This window comes from Oncorhynchus clarkii, chromosome 29 (genome assembly GCF_045791955.1).
Source record: "Oncorhynchus clarkii lewisi isolate Uvic-CL-2024 chromosome 29, UVic_Ocla_1.0, whole genome shotgun sequence".
Lineage (NCBI taxonomy): Eukaryota > Metazoa > Chordata > Actinopteri > Salmoniformes > Salmonidae > Oncorhynchus > Oncorhynchus clarkii.
The window spans coordinates 31,174,442-31,199,933 of record NC_092175.1 but is presented as its reverse complement, the minus strand read 5'-3'; the positions used below and the strand labels follow the sequence as shown (position 1 = coordinate 31,199,933).

General features: G+C 41.0%; 5 protein-coding genes across 5 annotated transcripts; all 5 read left to right on the top strand.

Annotated features, from left to right (window-relative positions):
• Window positions 1–20: 20 nt before the first annotated feature.
• Window positions 21–4,152, top strand: LOC139387765 (zinc finger BED-type containing 4-like 2). Its single transcript, XM_071134002.1, has 2 exons — window positions 21–341; window positions 949–4,152. The coding sequence occupies exons 1-2, from the start codon at window positions 113–115 to the stop codon at window positions 3,453–3,455; spliced, it is 2,736 nt and encodes a 911-aa protein (XP_070990103.1). The 5' UTR covers window positions 21–112; the 3' UTR covers window positions 3,456–4,152.
• A 1,864-nt stretch (window positions 4,153–6,016) lies between these two features.
• LOC139387766 (EH-domain containing 2a) lies at window positions 6,017–10,535 on the top strand. Its single transcript, XM_071134003.1, has 6 exons — window positions 6,017–6,366; window positions 6,491–6,667; window positions 6,974–7,071; window positions 7,602–8,014; window positions 8,175–8,339; window positions 8,765–10,535. The coding sequence occupies exons 1-6, from the start codon at window positions 6,143–6,145 to the stop codon at window positions 9,302–9,304; spliced, it is 1,617 nt and encodes a 538-aa protein (XP_070990104.1). The 5' UTR covers window positions 6,017–6,142; the 3' UTR covers window positions 9,305–10,535.
• Window positions 10,536–10,883: 348 nt separating this feature from the next.
• LOC139387901 (selenoprotein W, 1) lies at window positions 10,884–13,576 on the top strand. The gene is made up of 6 exons (XM_071134253.1): window positions 10,884–11,063; window positions 11,341–11,365; window positions 11,482–11,535; window positions 11,665–11,739; window positions 11,844–11,940; window positions 12,167–13,576. Exons 1-5 carry the CDS (start codon window positions 10,903–10,905, stop codon window positions 11,919–11,921), a joined length of 393 nt encoding a protein of 130 aa, XP_070990354.1. The 5' UTR covers window positions 10,884–10,902; the 3' UTR covers window positions 11,922–11,940; window positions 12,167–13,576.
• A 7,449-nt stretch (window positions 13,577–21,025) lies between these two features.
• On the top strand, window positions 21,026–21,421 carry LOC139388197 (syncollin-like). The gene has a single exon (XM_071134757.1). The coding sequence runs from the start codon at window positions 21,026–21,028 to the stop codon at window positions 21,419–21,421; it is 396 nt and encodes a 131-aa protein (XP_070990858.1).
• A 2,090-nt stretch (window positions 21,422–23,511) lies between these two features.
• On the top strand, window positions 23,512–24,941 carry LOC139388286 (guanine nucleotide-binding protein G(I)/G(S)/G(O) subunit gamma-8-like). The gene is made up of 3 exons (XM_071134863.1): window positions 23,512–23,574; window positions 24,359–24,477; window positions 24,658–24,941. The coding sequence occupies exons 2-3, from the start codon at window positions 24,394–24,396 to the stop codon at window positions 24,784–24,786; spliced, it is 213 nt and encodes a 70-aa protein (XP_070990964.1). The 5' UTR covers window positions 23,512–23,574; window positions 24,359–24,393; the 3' UTR covers window positions 24,787–24,941.
• Window positions 24,942–25,492: the final 551 nt, after the last annotated feature.

Here is a 25,492-nt window from a genome sequence, read left to right as displayed (position 1 = left end):
GAAACCGGAAGTGTAAAATCAGGTGATCAGTAATAAAAACACATGGTGGTATGGTACTTTTGTGAGACATTTTAGCAATGGTTATCTATATAATTGACCATTACTACTAACAATGGAAGGCTATAAACCACTCAAAGGAAGTTTATATGGAAGTTTTGGCTTTAAATTGGATGCGAAAGGAATCTTAACAGACAAAAGCATAGTTTACTGTTTCCATTGCGAACAGAGCTTTTCCTACCACCGCAGCAAAACAAGCTTGCAATACCATTTGCGAAAAAAACATCCTCTTGTCACTAAAGCTACACCTAGTGAAGATGTAGAGTCCGACTCGGAAATCACAGGTATTTTTGCATGATCATATGCATTCATTTGGTCGAAATTGTATTTGGTTATTTGAATGTTTCTCTTTTAACTCAGCGCATGCACTTTTGACTATAACCCAAAGTGTTTGATCAGTTCCCGTTCAAAGGTCTCTAGTTTGATAGAGATGGCCTTATTTTGAATCTACGGGCGCTGTAATTTTATTTAGGTATTCAGATGGAGTTCCGATATTTGTGATACATTTAAAAAAAGAAAATGTATATAATAATCACATTTTTCTGGACTCGAGATAATTAGTAGTTGGATATAGTCGTTCATCTCAGGTGAAATATACCATTATCAAAGATCAATGGACCCTAGTCTGAACTGACAGACAGGGCAGGTGCAAAGGGACCTCTAACTCTTTGGTGGAGAAAATATTTCTGTCAGGAGAACATCTTGAGATCCTTAGTCACGTTTTGAGATAGAAAAGGAAATCAATATGCATGATACATTATGGTGTATCATACAATTAGTGCATGTTTTCTGTGCCCTTTTTAATTAGTTGTTATTGCCAAAGTAGTTAAATGGCAATTAGTCACACATTGACCTAACATTGAACAAATGTGTATTTATCTTGCATTCCAGTGATCTCTGACAACTCTAACATGGATTTCCGAGGGTACCCGTTGTCCAGCAGTCTGGGACCAAATTTGAGGAGAAGGGGGGATCGGGGACCACCAGGACTGGTTCTGGATAGACGCAAGTCTACAGTTTGGAATTACTATATCCAGCTTAATGAGATGTATGTTGAGTGTAATATATGCAAGAGACAGTTGTCTTTTCACAACCGCACTACGACTATGAGGGAGCACCTTGTCCGCAAACATAATATACGTGACAATGGTCCACCTGTACTCCATAACACAGTGGTGGCCTTGGCCCCGATTCCAGCTACATCACTTCAGCCAATGGCCCAGCCCAGATTCCCCTGCAACATCTCCACTACATCTACTACTGCCAACACATTCATGTTCCAGCCAGATTTGCATGTAGTTGTAAAAGAGGAGCAGCAGGATGCTGACTTATCTCCTGAACAAGGGACGGCCAAACGTTCACGAATCACATGTGCTCCCCCAGATGTAGCAGGCGGTGCCAATGCAAACCCTGTCTGCAGCCGAGATTTGGAACCGTCAAATTCAAATACTGGATTACTATACAGTGAGAACAACCACTTTGGTGATAGCAGTCGCAGTGGCACTTGTATCAAGGAATCCAATGATAAGCGAACTGGGTTCCTGACTGACCTAATATTAGAAGTGGTGTACAGGGACTTGCAGCCACTGTCTGTGGTGGAGGAGAGGGGATTTCGTCTTCTATTGAGCTGCTTAGAACCACAGTACCCAGTGCCATCTCCCTCTCAGCTCGGCAGCATTATTTGGCATCGCTATGATGTGCTTAAACTGCAACTGCAGCAGTGTCTTCAGTCTGGCCTGGCACCACGTGGCATATCACTTTGCACTGAATACTGGAGGTCAGCAGCAGGTTGTGAGGTGGGAGCAAGCGGCCGGGTGTTCTTAACTGTAAGTGCACATTTTATTGACAAAGACTGGCGCTTGGCCCGTTGTGTGCTGCAGACCCGTCCCATGACCGTTATCAGAGAGAGGGCTTGTGGAAGTGGGTTCACTCAATTTGGTGACACCCTAAAGGCAGTTCTCTCTGACTTCCATCTCCCCCAGAGCTCTGTTTTCTGTGTTGTGCACGATACTCCCAAGACCTCAAAGGCCAGAGGGACTGCGAATATGGGACTTCAGAAAGAAAATAAAATTGCTGGACCAGGCCAATCACCTCAGGATCTCCCAGAGAGCTGGGTAGCATTACACTGTGCAGGGGAAGCCCTCAAGCTCTGCATCCAGGAAGGACTATGGATGGAACCTGTCAGACAGGCTCTTTCTGAGGCCCGCAGGATTATTTCACATTTCCAGCATGACACACCTGCTGCTGCTGCTCTGATCCACAAAGCAGAAGCTGCTAATAAAGCCGGTGCTTGTCTGGCGCTGGATGACCCAGGGCACTGGGCAACTACTATCGACATGTGTGAAAGTCTGCTAGGGCTGAAATGGGTGGTGAGCTCCGTTCTAGAGGAGCAGAAAGCTGCTCCAAACTTAGTGGACCACCAGTGGCGTCTTCTCCAGGAGCTGGTGCCAGTTCTTAAGACCATGCGCATCGCTGCCTCCTTTTTGAGTGAGGACATAAATGTGTCCATCTCCGCCCTTATGCCGTGCCTGCATGGTGTATTCCGTGTCCTAAGGCAACACATCGCAGAGAGTAGCTGCCCTGTGGCTCGAGGAGTCATGGAGACCGTGCAGTCAGGAATGGAGCGACAGTGGAGACTGGGTGAAGAGGAGGCCTTACTGGACAGCCCTGCCGTCCTCTCCTCATTCCTGGACCCGAGGTTTAAGGAGCTGCGCTTCCTTAGCCCACATGCACGTAGTAAGCTGCACGACAAGGTTAAAGAACTGTTATCTGCTCAAGTGCAAATGAAGGCAGAGGAAATAAGCAGAGAGCGTGATAAAGGCGGTGATGATGAGAAGGGCGAAGAGGGAAGGGAAAGGGGAGTGACTAATATGAGATTGATGAACTCTCAGTCAACAATCGTTCATCTGCAGCCCCCTTCTAATAATCAAGTGAGCCCAGTGGCCAAAACCATGTACGACATACTGCTAGGAGAGGATCCCACTGAGCGAATGCCTGAGATCCACCAACAGCTGGAGAACTACATTGCAGAGCCTTTGTGCAAACGTAGCCTGTCACCTCTCCACTGGTGGCACTCTAAGGAGCATCGCTTCCCTGCCGTGGCCAGACTTGCCCGTACATTTCTGGCTATTCCTACTACGGCTGTGGCTGCAGACAGAGCTTTTGCTCCTAGAGAGACTACTGTTGCTCAACGCAGGGCCATTCTGGGGCCCCAGCATTTGGATCATATTCTTTTCCTTCACCAGAACAGTGACTATGTGGAGAAACTGATGGGAGGGTCTACGGTGCATGGAGAACGGGGCAGTGACAAGAATGGAGCCAAGAAGACAAGAGAGACTCTGTATCAGTCTTTAGTGTCCTATGAGAGCAAGACTTGGGTGGGAGGGGAGGAGTTGTGAGCTTGTAGTCAGTATCATAGTAAGAACAGAGTTGTGGATATGCACACTCAACATAGGCCTGAGAGAAAATATCCATCCATTCCTGCTTAAGATTTAGCTGATTTCAACTCATCTAGGTAAAAAGTTGAAGAATCAATGACAAGGCAAACAAATAATGCAGCTATTGGGCTCAAAGCCACACTTGTCTGTTTTTACATGTAAAAAAAGTGTCTGGCCTACTAGCGTCTTGCCCACATATCTACATGTGAGCTGTGAATTTTCATCATAAGTCGTCGTAAAGTGCTTTCAATGTGTACCATACCAAATAATATGTATCCTATATGTAAAGTTGTGAGGAGTTGTTGCACTTTGTCCTTGGTTTGCATGAAGTAAAAACACAGGTTCAGCAGCGAAGTTTGTACAATAATTGCAGCATGATGTTCATTTAGAAGTAAGAAATGTCTCGAACACTATCCGTAAAGAACTGTTGCATTAAAGGAATGGTTCAAGAACATTCAAACAATTTTCAAACAAACAAAAGTATTTAAATAACATTTATTTTAAAACAACACCTGAGTGAGACAAATGTAACTTTCATCAACACTCACACAATAGAGGAAATACCACTTAGTTAAAGCCCAGTACACTTCCTGAACTGCAAAAATATAAACGCAACACGTAAAGTGTTGGTCCCATGTTTCATGAGCAGAAAAAAAAATCCCAGAAATGTTCCATATGCACAAAAAGCTTATTTCTTTCAAATTTTGTGTACAAATTTGTTTACATCCCTGTTAGTGAGCATTTCTCCTTTGCCAAGATAATCCATCCAACAGACAGGTGTGGCGTATCAAGAAGCTGATTAAACAACATGATCATTACACAGGTGTACTCTAAAAGGTGCAGTTTTGTCAAACAACATAATGCCACAGATGTCTCAAGTTTTGAGGGAGCGTGCAATTGCCATGCTGACTGCAGGAATGTCTACCAGAGCTGTTGCCAGAGAATTGAATGTTCATTTCTTTACCATGAGCTGCCTCAAGTCTTTTTACAGAATTTGGCAGTGTGTCCAACCAGCCTCACAACCACGGACCACATGTATGGCGTTGTGTGGACGAGCAGTTTGCTGTTGTCAATGTTGTGAACAGAGTGCCCCATGGTGGCGGTGGGGTTATGGTATGGGCAGGCATAAGCTACGAACACAATTGCAATTTATCAATGGCAATTTTAATGCACAGAGATATGACTTCCCGAGGCTCCTTGTCGTGCCATTCTTCCGTTGCGATCACCTTCTGTTTCAGCATGATAATGCACGGCCCCATGCCGCAAGGATCTGTACACAATTCCCAGAAGCTGAACATTTCCCAGTTCTTCCATGGCCTGCATATTAACCAGACATGTCACTCATTGAGCATGTTACGACAGCGTGTTGCATATCCAACAACTTTGCACAGCCATTGAAGAGGAGTGGGACAACATTCCACGGGTCACAATCAACAGCCTGATCAACTCTATGCGAAGGAGATGTCACGCTTCTTGAGGCAAATGGTGATCACACCAGATACTGACTGGTTTTCTGATCCACGCCCCAACCTTAAATTATTTGTTATTTTTTTTAAGGTACAGATGCATATCTGCATTCCCAGTCATGTGAAATCCATAGATTAGGGCCTAATTTATTTATTTCAATAGACTGATTTCCTTATATGAACTGTAACTCTTTTAAATTCATGTTGCGTTTTTATATTTTTGTTCAGTATAATTTGAGTCCCGGATTTATGTTTTCTATGTTACGGCATAGTCTATGAGACCAGTCTGCCAAACTAACTGGCCTGACTGGCTGATGAATTGCATAGGCATACTATTAGTCTTCTGGTTTGGCACAAGGGCTGCCAACTTTAAAAAAATATTATTATTCCATTTTTTTACCCTTTTTTTTTCTTCCAATTCCGTGATTACGATCTTGTCTCATCGCTGCAACTCCCCAACGGGAGGGGGGAAGGTTGAGTCATGCGTCCTCCGAAACATGACCCGCCAAAACGCGTCTCTTAACACCCGCTCGCTTAACCCGGAAGCCAGCCGCACCAATGTGTCGGAGGAAACACTGTTCAACTGACAACCGGTGTCAGCTTGCAGGCACCCAGCCCACTATAAGAAGGCTCTAGAGCACGATGAGCCAAGTAAAGCCCCCCGGCCAAACCCTCTCATAACCCGGACGATACTGGGCCAATTGTGCACCTCCCTATGGGACTCCCGGTCACGGACAGTAATGACACAGCCTGGGATCGAACCCCAGGTTGTAATGACGCAGCAACACTGCGATTCAGTGCCTTAGACCTCTGCGCCATTCGGGAGGCCAGGGCTGACAATTTTTATTGGTACCATGTGTGTCTGAGCTTTTTTTACATTTTTATTATGTCAGAGCTTTTCTTATTCGCCTTCTCAGTAGAAAATTGCATTGTTTCACTCCTCCACCCAATCCCAATTGATATGTCTGTGTTAGGTGCACTTGAACAGCTGTGGTCAACACCCATCTCCACCCTCTGAGCATGTCCCTGAGGCAGCATAGGCTCAGGCAGCTCAGACCACTGTGTTCTATTCACAATTTACAGCTCATTCTTTGCAGTCACTACTTTTCACATTCTTCTACAGCAGAATAAGAGACTCACCAACACTTCAAGTACCTTTTTGTTCTATATTATTCCACCATCATGTCTAGTGGGGGGCTGAAGGACAGAAATTCTGAAACCCTGGAGGATGTCAACGCAGTCACAAAAGAGCTCAAGTATCTTTACTATAAGAGGCTGCTTCCCATAGAGAAGCAATATGACTTCCAACACTTTCATTCTCCCAGCTTTGAGGAAGCCGATTTTGACAACAAACCGATGGTGCTGGTGATGGGTCAATACTCGACAGGGAAGACTACTTTTATCAGGTGACTTAAATTATTTAATCTATTGTAAGGGCTCACGGGCCTATGGCACAGACAGTATTTGCCATACACCGTATAAAGAAAGACATTTGTATGTATATTGGTTATCTCTTTGTGTGTGATAAAGATATCTCCTTGAGCAAGACTTTCCAGGTAGCCGTGTTGGTCCAGAGCCCACGACAGACAGCTTCACTGCCATCATGCATGGGGAAGTAGAACAACTGATCCCAGGCAATGCTCTGTCAGTAGACCACAAAAAGCCCTTTCGCCACCTCAACTCTTTTGGAAATACCTTCCTGAACAGGTAAGAGGACATCAGGGCAAAGTTAGTGGCTGTTGGCAAAATAAATGTTTTAATTCAGGTGCAGGGATAGGAAATATAACCATTCCAACAAAGCAAATCAAGGAGTGGATGGAAAACTGAGAATAGGGAAAGGGGGGACATGAGAAATGAAAAAGTGAGCTGCATTAACTTTAGTGCTACCAAAGAGGACAAGCTTGGAAATGTTATTTAGAATTTCAATTTCAACACATTGCTTCTTCGGTGATGTTTGAAAAACATGCAAAGTTTGATGCAGACAGTCAAATTCTTGTTTTCTCTTTCCCCAAGATTCCAGTGTGCCCTGCTGCCAAATCAAGTCCTGGAGAGTATCAGCATTATTGACACACCAGGCATCTTATCTTCGGCTAAGAGGAGAATGAGTCGAGGTCAGATGCAAGAAAGATGCATTGAATGGGGGATGGAGAAGTCCTACTGTCCTAATATATTATCTCAAATCAATTGTTTGAATTGAAAAACTTTTCAGTAGTCCATGTATTCTGCGTATACCTTATCCTGCTGGAATTTTGACTTGTAAGACTAATATTGATTAAAAAACGCTAATAATAATTTGGAGAGTGCTTATATTTGTGTGTTTAATACACTTGTGAATTGGAAATGTTTTTGGGGGATATCCCAACTCTCCCTGAGACACCCTCGGTCCTCAGAGAGAGGGTGGGTCTTGATTTGAAGCAGAATGTAGGATGTCAAATTATTGTATGGGAGGACTGTGCAGATTATTTTGACTCTGTGGGGATATTAATCAAAGGGTGGAGCTGCTAACAGCCGCTCAATCAAATGAAATATTTTAGGTCCACTGGTATTATGCATGTTGACCTAATTCATAGTTATTCAATTTCAGTGTTCCACTTCTTTTAATGGATTTATACAACTTCTGTGCTATTCTTTCTTAATTTAGGATATGATTTCCCAGCAGTGCTGCGCTGGTTTGCAGAACGTGTGGACCACATCATCCTTCTGTTTGATGCACATAAACTGGAGTTCTCTGATGAGCTCACACGTGCCTTTGGGGCTCTGTGTGGCTATGAAGACAAGCTGCGTGTGGTACTGAATAAAGCAGACAGGGTTGACTCTCAACAGTTGATGCGAGTGTATGGTGCTCTCATGTGGTCACTGGGGAAGGTGTTTCAAACACCTGAAATACTCCGGGTTTACATCGTCTCCCTCTGGTCACAGCCACGTCTGTTGTCTGACCACTGTCAACTGCTGGAGCTTGAGGAACTGGATCTTTTGGCGGATATCCGGAACCTGCCTCGAAATGCTGCCGTACGGAAACTTAATGACCTAGTTAAGAGGGCACGCCTAGTTAGGGTGAGGCACGTTTATTGTCTATATTCATTTGATATAATTGTTTATAAATAAACATAAGTGTATACTTGGAGAGCATTTGCACAGGCATGAATCTATAAAAATGATGGACTCTTTTGAAACAAAGGTTAAGTGCTTCCCATCTTTGTCCTCCTCACTCTAGGCCCATGCACATATCATTAACCATCTCAAGCAGGAGATGCCCACACTTTTCTGCAAGGAGAGCAAGAAGCAGAACCTGATCTATAAGCTTCCTCTCATCTTCTCCAAGATTCAACAGCAACAGCGAGTACCAGCTGGTGACTTTCCTGACTGTGCCAAGATGCAGGTCTGCTACCCTCCCAATTTTGTTGCATGCATATTTGGTTGGATTACCTATTCCATTTACCAAGAACTCATAATTAGAGTCCTGTGTTTTGTGCAGTCATAATGTGACACAGTAATATTTTATCCTGTATTTTAAGCCATCCAGAAATAAGAATTACACAAAAAAATGTAAGCAATTGTCTGACAATGGCGCTGTACCAAAAGGGAAAAATGTAATGAAAAAGCTTAAAATAAAGGTTAAAATCCAGTCATGTCACATGATTGCACAAAACACAGGGCCCTACTCATAATGGTTATTGCTGATGTGTTTATTACAGGAAACAGAAAGCTCTCAGGATCAGTACAACTTCTAGAAAATCAGACTAGTTGATTATCACTTACTCAAAATCATGCTCGTATGACTTTCCTGCTTTTTTCTGTTCTCAGGAACGGCTAATGGGTCAAGATTTCACAAAGTTCAAGACACTCAAGCCCAGCCTAATGGCTTCCTTGGACAAGTTACTGTCCAATGACATTGCAAAGCTGATGCCTTTACTACATCAACAGGATCTGAAGAAGGCTTCCCTGCCAGGGATTCCGGATGGAACCTTCTTAGAACCTTCTTGGTCTCTCTTTGAGCAAGTTACAAAGAGTGGAGTAAGCAGGGAAATGCAGAATGATGAGTGGGTGGTGACAAAAGATAAACAAAAATATGATGAGATATTCTACAATCTCTGTCCAAATGAGGGCAAACTGAGCGGTACTAAGGCCAAGGAGTGGATGGTCAGCACCCACCTGCCAAACTCAGTACTTGGCCATATCTGGAGGCTTTCTGATGTGGACTGTGATGGCATGCTGGATGATGAGGAGTTTGCCCTAGCCATCCACCTCATTGAGGCCAAGCTGGAGGGCCATGGGCTCCCAGGAGAGCTGCCTGCCCACCTGGTGCCACCTTCGAAACGTTTGCATAAAGGATTAGCTGTTTAGCTTAGTCTGGCAGGTTGAACCTATGATGGGCTGGGCAAAGCAAAACTAGAGAACATCAAATAATGCAGTCAAAAACATTAACACTTTTGAATGAAGAGAAATAATTCAACAAAACATTTGTTCCTAGAAAAAATGACTGTACAGGATAGATTTCCAACAACTTGGTCATGTCAGGCCACCCACTGATTTTCCCTGGGAAACCACAATCCTGGCAGGATTTTTCTTCCAAATGATGTACAGTCTACAAACACTATGCATTTACATTGTGGATCCTGACACTGGTTCACTCCAATAGATCGCTGGATTGTGAATTGGACTCATTCTGTAATTTCTTGATTTGATTATATGTATATTTGTATTGCATTTTAAGAAATACAAATCACTACAAGGGAATTGCCAGTGACAACAATTTCACAGAAATGCAAGTATCTCAAATAAAATAATCAGAAAAAGGTCCAGGGTTACAATTGTATCAAACTATGATAGAGTTGTAAGAATACATTGTTTTGTCATTGACTAATTCTAGAGATTGTATGGGGACAGATTTCAAATATTTGTTTTTGTGTATGTAAAATGGACGAGAGAGAATTAAGAAATGAACAACTATTTCAGTAGCTTGTTTTCATTTGAATAAAATATTACATCTTTCATCGTAAATACATGGGTCTTATTAATGAGATAACACATGTAATTACTTAACTCGCGCCAAAATAACTTCACAGAGTCGCACTCATAAAACGTGTAGTTTCCCCTTTTTTTTAAATCACAAAACATGCTAATAAAAGTTATTACAATGGTATAGTTGGTGCAATAGTTAAGTTAATTTGTTTTACTTCATTTGAAATACAACATTTGTGAGGGAGCAACCAAGCTTTTTTCCATTCAATTTCAGTAATGTCTACATTCCAGAAGAATTTCCCCCAGAGAGAGAGATCTTGTTCTTGGAATGTAAATGTTCCCTTAATACATTTCTTATCCAGCTGGGGGCAACCATACAACATAAATTGTGCCTCTATCTTGACATGTTCTACAAAACACATTAGATTTAATGAATTGAGTAAATCCTGAAGGTATTGCTTTGCATGTAGAATTAAATTATTTAATGTAATGAGAAGTTATGTTGCTAAGAACATTCTATAAGAGAGTATATTCCCTTTATCAAATAAATCAAGCAAAAATATAATGGTTATTTCAAATCACTTAGGGAAGAATAAAGACTTGTTTTTAACTATCTTTGTTGAAGATTTTGTGGCGGGAGAAAATGTGGACATTACGCAGTTTCCAGGCTAAAAGGGCTTTGTTCTCTAAAGTCTAGTGGTCACGTGAACGCAACGATGACGTAGTTGAAAGGTCGAATTTCCCAACCAAACCATTTGATGCAAGCTTTTAGGGGTAGACAAAATGTACTGTTTTAGATATTTACTTATGTGAATAAATCTATGTATGAAAACGTTATGTATATGCATACAAATAATCAAGACTAGAACATGCACTTATTCTTGCCATACTTGTTTTCATGTGAAATATTTTGGTAATGCAAAAAACACATCTCTCCCCCTTGGTAAAGATGTGTTCTCTCCTGTGTGAACCGGGACCTCATGAAGATGATTCGTGGGTCGCTCCGCCTTATTTATTTCATAACAACGTCAAATATCAAGGAAATAGCCTTACACCGACAACCCTTTTGCAACTACTATCTCTCTCGGAGAAGGGCTGCTGGGATTTGCGATATGGGAGTCAAAGTTCATATCATCTACTGGTAGGTTGCTATTTTTACTACTGCTGACGGTACAGTTTATCCTCCATGCAATGGTTTATTTAGGTAACATTACCGCTTGGTTGCGTTTGCAAATTGCTAGATTGATTGTTAGGTAGGAGAAATCGTAGGCCTTCGCCCAAATTTGTGTGTTCTCTGAAAATGAGTTGCTGGAGCTATTTGCTAATAAAGTTGCATAGACATGGCACAGTGAAGTGAAAGCATGCTGTTTGTTTGACACAGTTGTTTGACACTAATCCTCTCTGTTTCTCATGCCTAGCGGTGGATGAGGGTACAGGCCCAAGGTACGTGTCCATTAAATGTGTATTAAAACATGTGCTAGTACAATTTGATAAAAAATGAATCTTTTGATTTAATCATTATTTCTACATCTGAGTGGTATGTATGCCTTAATTTTTAGTTCACCAGACTCAAGACACAGCTTGAGGATGAATTCCCAGGTGATCTTGAGATTGTGAGTCATTTTAAGTAGCCTAAAGAGCAGAAAATTGCAGATGGATGTTACCAGATGTTTGTTTCAAGTTACTATACTGACACCCCTCTTTCTGTCTCACGTCCTTTCTATCCACCATTCACTCACCAGACTGGTGAAAGCACACCTTCAACCTCTGGGTGGTTCGAGGTGGAGGTGAATGGCAAGTTGGTCCACTCAAAGAAGGTACCGTATCAAACAGTGGAACTTGTTTCTTCACCCAACAAAACATGTGTGCACAGTATGTATTTAAAAAAATATTGTATCAATCAAACATTTGCTTTCTGCAGGAGGGGTCAGGCTTTGTGGACAACGAGCAGAAAATGGCAACATTGGTTGATGCCATTGATAAGGTGTTGGGGAAATAAGATAGTGCTGATTATGGAGGTATGAACCACAGGAGGTTGGTGGCACCTTAATTGGGGAGGACGGGCTCATGGTAGTGGCTGGAGCGGAATAGGTGGAATGTTACAAAATAAATACATCTAACACATGGTTTCCACGATTGTTACACAATGTAATTTTGTATATTGCTTTGGCTTCTTTCTTGTACACTGTTACTGGTAGCAGCATACGTACATTTTCTTAATTTTATCGTTTTCTCTTTCCACAGTCTGATCTCTGTTTGTCATCTCCTTGACATTGCATAATGATGGTGGTGCTCCAATTGTCAAAGACATGGGTGCTGCTTGATGAAACCTGCTCTGCCAGGGAGGTGCCCTGCAGATTGCTTCAACTCCTACAGTGGCACTGCTTTTGTAAGATGGTGGGTGATACAAAGGGAGAATATACTGTTTATTTGTCATTGAAACATAACATTTCAATTGAGCTTCTTACATTGTTCCATTATTTTAACTTTTAGGCATGGTCAAGCTTTAAAACATTTAACATTGTATGTATCTTCCCAAATGTTGATGCGACTATGAAATGCAAGTTCTTAACTTATATTTTGTTTATATGTCCACTTTGTTCTCTTAGTTTGTCTGTATTTTAAAAAGGCCTGATGTTTTGATTAAACAAGGAAAGGAAGACACAACACCTCGACAATAGAAATGCATATTGCAATGTCCAGTAGACTAGTGAGTGACAGTGACACCCTTGGTAGACATGCCTCAAGGAAAGTTATAGAGCTGCACTGTCTGGTTCTTGAGTGTCTTTTCTATGACAGATAAATAGGATACATTTTCATCTTAAACAGCATCTATTTAGTGTAAAAACAAGACTGTTAACCATTTAGTGTTACATTCATTTGGGGGTTTTATACACATTTCTATAAACATTACAGTAGTTTTAATCTACATTCAAGATTGGTGTTACATGTATCTTCTCTTAAACTAGATCATGTTTAATGCATAATGAAAGTTGAAACTGATGTGATATCTGAGACAAGCATGTGAAACATGATCCCCTTGCCTGGGTATGGTAGATACCAGTAGGTTGTGCACTTGTTAGAGGAGTATACTAAGTGTATAAAACATTAAGGACACCTTCCTAATATTGACTCCAATGCTTCCCGCAGTTGTAGTAAGTTGGCTGAGTGTCATTCGGGTTTTGGGTGTGAGTGTGAAAAATTTAGCAACGTTTCAGTTCTTGACACAAACCGGTGCGCCTGGCACCTACTACCATACCCATTTCAAAGGCACTTCAATCTTTTGTCTTCCCCATTCACCCTCTGAATGGCACACACACAATCTGTCTCATGTCTTAAATTTGTATTTTTTTTTACAAGTCTCCTCCCCTTCATCTACACTGATTTTAAATGGATTTAACAAGTGACATCAATAAGGGATCATATCATTCACCTGGTTAGTCTTTGTCCTGGAAAGAGCAGGTGTCCTTAATGTTTTGTACACTCAGTGTATAATTGACCCTACCAAGATGGCACATGTCCAGACACATTCTCATTTTCACATGTCTATCCATCAACAAACTTCTGTGATATTTTATTATAAATGTGATTCTTCAAGGTCCTGTGATGTAATCTTCTATATCCAACCCCTCAATAAAAGTTAGGTTTTCATTAGTCATTCTGAATATTAGTTCAGGATACCAAAGTCAGTTAACATCTGTTTTCAAAAGGGTACATCACTACACCTTCAGAGTGAAGCTGGTAAAAGGCAGAAATTAGCATTTTGCAGATAGTGGCAGATGTAAGTGTACCTATGTGAAGGATTGCCATCTGGTTCATTCTCAACAGTAACAGCAGAGATACTGTATATAGTGATGAGATGGTCTCGTCTCCACCCCAACAATGGGAGTCGTTGTCCCAAAGGCAAGAAGGCAGTCGCTCTGCTTGACAGATAAGCAGAATCACTATTCCCACGTGGACAGATTTTGACGGGAGGGTACCCTCTCGCTTCGCCTCTTTCTCCCTGGTAACCGTCTCCAATTAAGGTAGAACAACCTATGCATTTGATGCATTAAAGCAGTGGTTCCCAACCAGGAATACTAGGACTTGAGTACTTGAGAAGACTCATGAGACCATAGGCTTACTGGTATAATGTACATGAGTGGGTACTTCAGGGGTACTCCGGGCAGAGCAAAATTAAATTGGTGGTACAGTCACCGAAAACATTTGGGAACCACTTCATTAAAGTGGCAATATGTGAATGCTACATACATTTGACTTTTAAATTCATTATATATATTGATTCTTGAAAAATAAATCAAACTAAGCCTCATGAGCTTAGTTCAACTGTCTGTCACTCCATCAGAACCCAAAACATAAGCTTGTTTTTCTCCATTGTAAACAATGTCATTCTAAAAAACACTATAGCTTCAAAACATTATTAAAACTATCATGTCCTTCATCTATAGCCCTGTCTATGAATTTGATAAGCCGTTTAGCCAAAAAGGTGGCAGGGAACCAATTTGTTTGAACTCCAGATTACCACTTTAACATACATTGAAAATATATTTAACAGCAAAGTTCAAGAAGAACATAAGCAATTTTATTTGTATTTATTTAACCAGGAAGGGCTCATTGAAATTTAGATAGGCAGCACCAAGTCATTACACAATTACAGACAGATAATCTAGTAAAGTAATCTACAGGTAATATAGTAAAAAACCATAGCATTCACAAGAGTATTACAAAATCATAAAACAGCCAATTAAAAATATTGACAGGTCGGAATCAACCTCAAAATCCTTCATCAATTATTTAAAAACGCCAATCAGGACAAGTTCTTCCAGTTTAAAAGTATTTTGTAAGGTGTTCCAAGCCGATGGCGCAGAGTACATAAAAGCCCTTTTACCAAATTCAGCTCGGACATTTGGAACAGTTAGCGGGATAAAGTCCAGCGAATGAAGAGAGTACCCACCACATTTCTGAACAATACAAATGTCCAAATAAAAATGGTAGTAAACCCAAAATGGCTTTGTAAATAAAAGTATACCAGTGACTGAGCCTACGAGTGACTAGAGAAGGCCAGCCAACCCTGGTATATAAAGTGCAGTGGTGAGAAAGGATTTTGCAGTATAAAATAAATCTCAATGCTCCATGGTAAAGGGTGTCAATTCATCTCGAAAACTGAGCGGAAGCTTTCATATAAAATATCCCCAGAGTCTAGTATAGGCATAAATGTAGCTGATACTAGCCTCCTGGCTTCAGAACAGGTAGATCTGTGGGTGCACTGACAATGTGACATTTGCAGTTCTGTGATATGTTAATACTGAACACGACACCTTGCTGGACAAGGGAGATATAGTGCCCTAGATACAAGAACGTGTCCAACTGTTTGCACACGATAGACACATGTACTTTCCCAGGGGTGAGTTCAGTTCGATTCCTTTGAGGTATGTTTGCTCCCTTTCTATGGTGTGACCTGATCGATATGGGCGTGACCCTTTTTTAAATCTCTAAACTCCTGTAGCACACCGTAACGCAATCGCCCTCTGGACCACCATAACCACAACGTTCTTCAACTGGTTGTTCAGTACAGTACCAACTCCATTGAATTAAACGTTGCACACCGTTATGTTGTACTAAACATACCCCAGGTGAGTCACTGACTGCTCATGGTCAAGTAAAAGTAAGCACATGTCCTGGGAATGACTGCCATCTGGGTTATTCTCAACAGTAACATAAGTGCATCTGACCTTTTGTCTTTAACGGAGTGTTGTATTTGAGAGTAACCCAGATGGCAGTCATTCCCAGGACATGTGCTTACTTTCCCAGAACTCACTTGGGGTATGTTCAGTGAACAGAATGGTGTGCAACGTTTAATTCAATGGAGTTGGTACTGTACTGAATGACCAGTTGAAGAAAGTTGTGGTTATGGTGGCCCAGAGGGCTCCCGAGTGGTACAGCAGTCTAAGGCACTGCATCTCAGTGCAAGAGGTGTCACTACAGTCCCTGGTTCGAATCCAGGCTGTATCACACCCGGCCGTGATTGGGAGTCCCATAGGGCACATAAGGTGGTGCACAATTGGCCCAGCGTCTTCTGGGTTTGGCCGGGGTAGGCCATCATTGTAAAGTAGAATTTGTTCTTAACTGACTTGCCTAGTTAAATTTAAAAAATCAACACATTTAAAATACATTGAGGGCAATAACATATGGAGCAGGTAGATCTGATTTTGTGTCCCCCTAAGGACCGAGTCAATGGTAATTTGATTTTGGCAGTGGTGGAAATGAGGGATTCATGGAGTGAATTATTTCAGCATTCATTTCGAACCTTTGTTGGGTTTTCTCAGTGAATCCAGTACATTTCCACCATTGGACAGGCCTATAAGTTACACTGAATAAGAACATTTAATATTTTCATTATTGTAGTGTACACAAGTACCGTGTAAATAATGTTTTTTTTTTGTAGCTTTTGTGGTTTCACTAGGCATTTACATTTATTTATTTATTTTTTACCCACCTCCACCCTCCATAATGGGAGGACAACTTCATTATTTAGATGTATTTTAAAAACAGGGTGTTTCAGATAAAGAGTCAGTAGAGTGGGTCAAATATACAGCGCCTTTGGAAAGTATTCAGAATCCTTGACTTTTTCCACAGTTATAGCCTTATTCTAAAATTGATTCAATATATTTTCTCCGAAATCTACACACAATACCCCATATTGACAAAGGGAAACGTTTTTTGAAATTTCTGCACATTTATTATAAATAAAAAAACAGATACCTTATTTACATAACTATTCAGACCCTTTGCCCTGAGACTCAAAATTCTGCAGCATTGAAGGTCCCCAAGAACACAGTGGCCTCCATCATTCTTAAATGGGAGAACCACCAAGACTCTTCCTAGAGCTGGTCGCCCAGCCAAACTGAGCAATCAGGGGAGAAGGGCCTTGGTCAGGGAGGTGACAAAGAACCGAATGGTAACTCTGACATAGTTCTAGATTTCCTCTGTAGAGATGGGAGAACCTTCCAGAAGGACAGCCATCTCTGCAGCACTCCACCAATCAGGCCTTTATGGTGGAGTGGCCAGATGGAAGCCACTCCTCAGGCACATGACAGCCCACTTGGAGTTTGCCAAAAGGCACTTAAAGGACTCTCAGACCATGAGAAACAAAATTCTCTGGTCTGATGAAACCAAGGTTGAACTCTTTGGCCTGAATGCCAAGCGTCATGTCTGGAGGAAGCCTGGCTGCATCCCTACGGTGAAGCATGCTGGTGGCAGCATTATGCTTTGAGGTTGTTTTTCAGCAGCAGGGACTGGGAGACTAGTCGGGATCGAGGGAAAGATGAACAGAGCAAAGTACAGAGAGATCCTTGATGAAAACCTGTTCCAGAGTGCTCAGGAACTCAGACTGGGGTGAAGGTTCACCTTCCAACAGGACAACGACCTTAAACACACAGCCAAGACAACGCAGGAGTCGCTACGGGACAAGTCTCTGAACCCGATTGAACATCTCTGGAGAGACCTGAAAATAGCTTGAGAGGATCTGCAGAGAAGAATGGGAGAATGGGAGAAACTCCCCAAATACAGGTGTGCCAAGCTTGTAGCGTCATACCCATGAAGTCTCGATGCTGTAATTGCTGCCAAAGGTCTTCAACAAAATACTGAGTAAAGAGTCTGAATACTTATGTAAATGTGATATTTCAGTTTTTAATTAAATAAAGTAGCAAAAATTTCAAAAAAACTGTTTTTGCATTGTCATTATAGGTTATTGTGTGTAGATTGAGATAAAAAACATAAGGCTGTAACGTAACAAATGTGGAAAAAGTCAAGGGGTCTGAATACTTTCTGAAAGCACTGTATATAAAAGCAAGTACACCAGGCACCAAATATGAGCTAGTATCTTCTTGATACCCACTCCCGTCACATAGCTCTACCACCTCTTTACCCTCCCCATCCCACCATCCAACAGTACATACAACTGTTTATTATAGTGAAGAAGGTCAACTGCAACTAAAAAGCAAGAAAGAGCAGAAAGGTTGGGTAAAAAAAAAAAAGAGGAAGCTAAAAATAAGGGAGAAGTCAAAACAGGACAAAACAAGAGATGACCAGACTGGAGAAGACAGGACAGAATGGAACGGAATGGGACAGGACAGTTAGCAGAGAGCTAATCATTAGGAAGGATGTGCCATATTTGATCTTGTCTGGGGTTGCCTGGGGGAATGTAGGATAGGAATGGTTCCCAGATTGTGTTAAAGTCCTTCAGTTGTTATTTTGTTTGAAGGTGGATCTCTCCAGGGAGGCCAGGTCAGGCAGTAAACTAAGCCAGTGTATGGTTGGAACATTGGATCTGGTTTTCCAGTTTAAAAGTATCACTTTTTTTGAAGATTGTTAATGAAATTAATAGGAAATTTTTTTTGTCCTTGGGGATAGCAAAAACACAGGGGACGTCATCATCAAAGTAATGCAGTATACAGAGTGATTGGGGATGCAGGAATTGTAATATGGAGGACGTCTGAGAGAATGTTTTTTTCCAGTAATTCTCAATGATGGGACAAAACCAGAATGCATGGAGATGAGTGTCTGGAAGGTATTTTTGGCAGAATGGACACAGAGGTGAATCAACAAGCCCCATTGGTGACAACATTCTATTGGTATAGTGGAATCTATGTAGGATTTTTGATTTGTTTTGGCTAAAGACTTCCAATTAAATTGATTTATGGGGAGGATCTCTGATTTGCCCCAATTAATCTTATATCCTGATATACTGTACTACCGAATGTGTTGATTGTCGAGAGCAAGTGTTCTAATGATCAATCGGGTTCTTGTACGAACATCAGAATATCATCAGCATAGACACTTATTTTGTGAGTTATGTTTGGGGATCGGACACCTATGATTGAACTGTTTTGGCAAACAGCAGCAGCCAAGGGTTCAAGATTTTTTTTTAAACAGAAGTGGAGACATTGGACAGCCTTGTCTGGTCCCATTTAGTAATTTGAACAGATATGAGATTATATAATTGGTATATACGGAGGCTTGTGGTGAGCTACAGTTGAAGTCCGAGGTTACATACACTTAGGTTGGAGTCATTATAACTTGTTTTTCAATCACTGCACAAATTTCTGGTTAACAAACTATAGTTTTGGCAGGTACAAAAGTAAATATATCCACAGTAAAACGAGTCCTATATCGACATATATTCGAGTCCTATATCGAAAAATGACTTGTGTCATGCACAAATTAGATGTCCTAACCGACTTGCCAAAACTATAGTTTGTTAACAAGAAATTTGTGGAGTGGTTGAAAAACGAGTTTTAATGACTCCAAACTAAGTGTATGTAAACTTCCGACTTCAACTGTATGCACTAAAACCGAATTACTCAAGTGCCAAGTTCAGGAAGGTCAGATCGACTGTCAGATGCCTTCTCTGCTTCCAACGTCACTAATGCGGTAGGAATATCGGTTTGGGAAGCGAGATGCGGAGTGAAATCCGTTGGGAGTTAGCTCAGTATATATAGTAGTTTGGAATAAAATACTTTGGAGATGGATTTCATATTTTCATTTTGGTTACGTTACCTTCAATGTTTTTAATAGAGTGGATTACCAACATTTCCTTGTTATGTTTAAGCATATTAGCCAAGAAATTTCCGGACTTATCCTCGAGTTCAGGGTCATTTTGTTGCGTTCTCATAATTAAAGCCTCTGTTTCTAAATAATTAATTTAAATTTGAGTTTGGCCTGTAATAGTCGCTTATATCATCCGTTTGAGTAGATGTAAAGAGGGTATCAAGCTCCTTGACAATTTTCGCAAATTCTACTTTTTTTATTTCCCTTTTTCTTCTTTGCTGAGCAGAAACATATGTTTTCCTCTAAGTACAACTTTTGCAGTTTCTAAGAGTAGTGTCGGCGTACATTCAGATGTGCTATTAAATACACTTGGAACATTTTTGAAATTACTGAAATACACTGGCTCAGATACACTCCCATGCATTTAAAGTCAATGAATTTATTCCATTTCCCATTAAAATGCGTATCGAATTTGGAATCTGATAGAAGCAAGGTGTTAAATTTCCATATTGAAGGATGACGTTCGGAGTTGATGGTTAAGACAAGGCTGATCAATGCGTAATCGGAGGTGCTACTCGAATGAATTTGGGGTTTGGAAATTTGGGATTGCAAAAATGCATTACCGATGAAAAGGTTTATACGGGATTACGTTTTATGATGTGAGATACAGTTATACTCTCTCTCGTCCGGATTGAAGAGGCGCCAAATATCCACCCTACCTTGTTTTACTATGTAGCTTTTAATGGTTCCTGGAGCGCTTGTTGAATGCATGTGCGCACTACCATGGGACTTCTCAGCTAGTGGATCAATACCAGCGTTAATGTCTCCTCCAACTAGAATTCTGGAGTTGGTAAAATCTTGTAAATGCTTTACGATTAAATGGACAAATTGAGGATTGTCAGTTTTGGGACCATATAAATTCAGCATGGTGTATGATTGATTGTTGATTGTACCATGAATCAAAATGAAGCACCCTAAAAATATATTAGTTTAAATGGTGTTTCTTTGTTGATGAGGATGGCGACCCCTCTGCTCTTGGAGTTAAAGGAAAAATAACACATTTGGCCAATCCACTTTATTTCTAATGTTTCATGTTCAAGATCAGTTAGATGTGTTTCTGGTAATAAACAAATATCTGATTTGACCAGACTGAGAGTGATGCCTTTTATTATTTTATTTGGTAACACTTTATAACCTTTCATGAATAAGCATTTATACACCATTAATAAATAAGTATTTCATTATTTGTTAAAATTTATAAAGCATTTATAAACATTTATAAAACCGCAAAATGGATTGTTCATGAAAGTTATTAAGTATTACACATTATTTGGCTAAAAGATATAGCCTATTTGTAAGTAATATAGCTAGGTCAATATGTATCATGTTGGTTTCTGAACTGGTTCTAATCTGGTTCAAAAAGAGAAACCTTCAGGACACCTGCTTAAACACACAAATTCTCACACATGACTAAATATCCACATGGTCAGAGGTTATTAAGGCTATTTAAGGAGACACCTGCACCCCTTCTGTCTAGACACCAACGAAGCAACCATGAAGGTGATGATCGCTCTGCTTCTGAGCACTTTGTGCTTTGAAGTCCTCAATGCCCAATGCCCAGAAGCCAATGCGTTGAAAGACGCAGATGGCGTGAAGCTTTGCGCACGTATGTTCGAGGACAGTCACTATTATTACGAGCAGAGTTGTGGGGGAGAGTACCTTGATGCTTACCCAGGTGAGGACGTCCCTATCATCCCATGGCGCTGGAACAACCGCATCTCTTCCTTGGTGGTGTCAAGAGGTTGCAGCCTTACTGTTTGGAAATACACCAAGAAGAGAGGAAGCAAATCTAAATTCGGTGCTGGAATCAAATATCGCCTCAAAGAAACGATGCAAGGTCTTTTCGGCGATTGGGAAAACGACATCTCTGGATACTACTGTGTGTGCTAGAGGCCAACATCATCACGTTCACCAGACACTTCTACCCATTCCTCAGAATTGTTATGCGCAATTAGCCTGAGGATGAGTTTAGAGATCATGCAAGAAGAGAGTCTGTCAGCAGGAGAGTCTGCCAACAGGAGAGTCTGCCAACAGAAGAGTCTGCCAATCAAAACAGAGACTATGTTGAGTGCATGATAATGATATCCTGTGTCTGGAGAATAAATGTATTTCTGCATATCATCTTTGGGCCTATGTGAATTTATTTCAGGGAAAATGTTTTGTCCAGGTCAGTTCATAATAACAGGCCTTAAAACAAAGTATCCCTTTTAAAAATGTGTTTTGAATGTATTCAAAGACTAAATGTTAAGGGACATTTTTTATTTATTTTTATTTTACCAGGCAAGTCAGTTAAGAACAAATTCTTATTTTCAATGACGGCCTAGGAACAGTGCCCCCTGTTCAGGGGCAGAACAACAGATTTATACCTTGTCAGCTTGGGGATTTGAACTTGCAACCTTCCGGTTACCAGCCCAATGCTCTAACCACTAGGCTACCCTGCCGCCCGAAATGGCCAGTCAGCGAAGAAAACAAGTTTAAAATGCACCAGAATAGGTGTAATCTGAACAAGTTAGTGTCTGACAATGGGCCGTCATTATCATCTGCAGAATTCATTCAGTTCAGTGTGAAGTATAGATTTTATAGATTTTAGCACAATATATAATATTAAAACATAATAATAGAGTTAATTTATATAGCAAAAAAAGTGCATGTAGTGCTTGGGCTGGAAAATGGTCTTCAACAGAGGTTGGTGCCTCCAGGTCACATCCAACTCCGGTGGGCTGCACCAAGGCCTAGCCTAGAACAATTATATCATCAACAAGTGTACATAAACTGCTGTTATTTAACCTCTAAACATCTCAATGACTCACCAGCTGCTTGGCCCTCTGTGGCAACTTCGATACATGGCATGATATATCATTACACCATGGTATAGACCCCTCAAACTGAAATCTGGACCTCGAAGCCAGTTCCCCTCTAATCAGGAACTGATTTAGACTTGGAACACCAGGTGTGTGCAATTCATTATCAGGTAGAACAGAAGTCCAGAAGGCTCCGGACCTCGTAGGGTCAGAGTTCAGTACCCCTGGTCTAGACTCTAGAGTAAAAGTTTCATAAAAGAACATGAATTCAATAAAAAAATCACCATTTAACAGAACACATTTCTGTTGGCAAACTATCCACCTCTGCCCCAGCAGCAGAGAAAGGGTTAGTGTAGAAGAGCTAGCTGGTTGGGCTGGTTGGAGCCCACTACTTGCAGTGAGACGACCAATTAATGCAGGAAAACACCTGCTAATGAGACGCTTGGCATTCAACTATGAGGCAGCCACTGTGCCCCCTGCTGTTGTCTGGCAACCCTGCAAGCCCTGCTGGAGATACTGACAATCCAGGCAGTACTATGAGTTACTGTAAGCCTACTGTAACTGCCCCTTGAGAGATTTCACTTCACATGCTATATCAGATTGTCAGGATCCCTATAGGCTAGCTATATGGTATTAGACATTCCGTATTACACTCCATCAAGAGTATTTTAAGATAACGATGATATTCTCTCCCTTCAATCCCAACAGATAAAATGTGTAGAGTCTTGTGTAATCTTGCAGGTACATATTTGTTGTGGGAGTATGTGGGAAAACAACTACTGGGCGTATCTCTCATGACACCAGTCCTGCCTAAGGCTCTTGGTTACACGCAGATCACTGGCTTAAATAATTAACTCCAATAAGCATTACCCAAATTTGCAAGAAAAATGATTATGAGAAAAAAAGTACAACCTTTACAACAAAATTACAATCTCCTTTCCAAAGAACAATCTAGTTGTCTAAGGTAAACAGATCAAATGCGAGTCTAATTGATGACAAGCAAATGATAAAGAAAGGAAGGTCACACCCCATGTCGCCTGCTACTACTGTTGCATTGAGCCCAACATGGGGGTAGAAAGACAGCTAATTATAAGAGGAGGCAACCTATTCAAGCACTCCTCCCCATCTTACCCCTAATCTCTCTCCATTTGGAACTCTAAGTGGGTGGAGTGTGCCTTGTTCAACTATCACACCTCAACTGTAGAACCCTGGACCTACCAACCCGTCTGTCTTGTTTTTGCGGTAAGTGGCTAATTAGACTCTTTGAATGAAATTGTGTTGATGTTTATGTGTTGTAGACCATAGTGACAGTGGCATTGTGTTTTGGTAAATAAAACATACATTTGACTGTGTTCTGATATAGGAAAATATTTATAAAGTTTTACATATTCTTTTGTAGTACAGCCCATTAAAGTGCAGGTCATGTTATGTAAATGTTAATGTCAAAAACAAAACTAGTTTTCATCATCAGTTCATTCCGTTGTCGATGAAAGAAAAGACTGAGAAAATAAACTGCAGTTAAGTTTGGATGTTTCACTGCCCTCTGAATGGGCATAGTGGGCAACGGTCATCAAGAGACAAACCGCTACATGATTACCAGCAACAAAATTGGGCGTTGTAAATGGAGGGATGAGAGAGGTGGTTGTTATCTTCTTTATTCACATGCAATGTGTAAGAGAACGAATGCTACTTTTAATCATCACAAATACAGTACGATCCTCATTAAAGGATAATAAGTGTTCAGCAAATGTCATTTACAGATACATATACAGATACAGAGAAACAAGTGAGGTGCCCCCTGGGTAATGCTGCTGCCTATGCATGCCCCTCCCTGCACCTCTCCCTCTGAGGCCCTCACTGTAACACTTCCAGCTGAGACCCAGGCAGCAGAAGGAATAACAAGCACATGAAACCATTACACACTATCTCTTTGGCATGTATGTATGATGGAAAATGGCACTACCCGTGTAATGGATTTTAAGAAAAGTGTGATTTTGCATTAACATAATGCATGATCTACAAACAGTTGGACCAGGCTGAGGTACAGCGAGAGGAAGCAGGATGTCCAATAACATGGCTAAGATTGCAGATGCTCGCAAGACAGTGGAACAGCTGAAACTGGAGGTCAACATTGAAAGAATGATGGTGAGCAGCGAATGGTTACAGGGCATGAGCGCTGGAGTACCAGTAGTAGATTATATCTCTTCATGTTACCGAATAAACTGTTGATTATCAGTAACTACATTGTAAATAGAGCACATTGTCTTTCCCCCCACTCTCCAATCTGTTATCTTTGTCTTTGTTAACCATGTTTTATATGTGCAGGTGTCCAAAGCAGCAGCTGATCTAATGGCCTTCTGTGAGGCTCATGCCAAGGAGGACCCGCTGGTGACACCAGTGCCATCCTCTGAGAACCCCTTTCGGGAGAAGAAATTCTTCTGTGCAATACTCTGATCCCCACACTTATAACCCCAAGTTTTGTGTCATTATTAGCAAGAATTCATTGGCAGTTCTAAGGAATAAATCTGATAGTAACAGTGAAGAACACTTGAAAATGTTGGTTTTGTTATGCCTAGTCAGGGTGATGATTTTGTATTTAAAAACCTGTATAGTACATGCTTTAAATATTGATCTGGATTGATCTGATTGACTGAAATAAACTTATTGATGATGGGAGCTAATTTCATTTGAGTCTGGCATTTACACTGGCCTCTACCTTCCAGCAAACACCTCCCTGAAAGTAAGACATTAACTGAAATTGCGCCTAAGTCCTCCTAAAAACAGCAATACTCTACTGTAAAATGCCTGACATCTGAGAGTTCTATGACCCTTTTCAGAGGTTACACAACAGTGTTGAACAGGGCTGTTCAACTCCGGTCATGGAGGGTGAAGCCACTTCTGGTTTTCATCCTCTCCTTCTAATCAGGGACTAATTCAGACCTGGGATACCAGGTGAGTGCAATTAACTACCAGGTAGAAACAAAAAACAGAAGTGTTTCAGCCCTTCAGGACTGGATTTGAACAGCCCTGGTATTGAAAAGTCAAATTTTGGTTATTTTGAAATTGACAACAAAATAGCTACCTGCCTTCATAAAGTACTCATACCCCTTGACTTATTCCACTTTATTGTTGTTACAGCCTGAATTACTTTTTTATATTT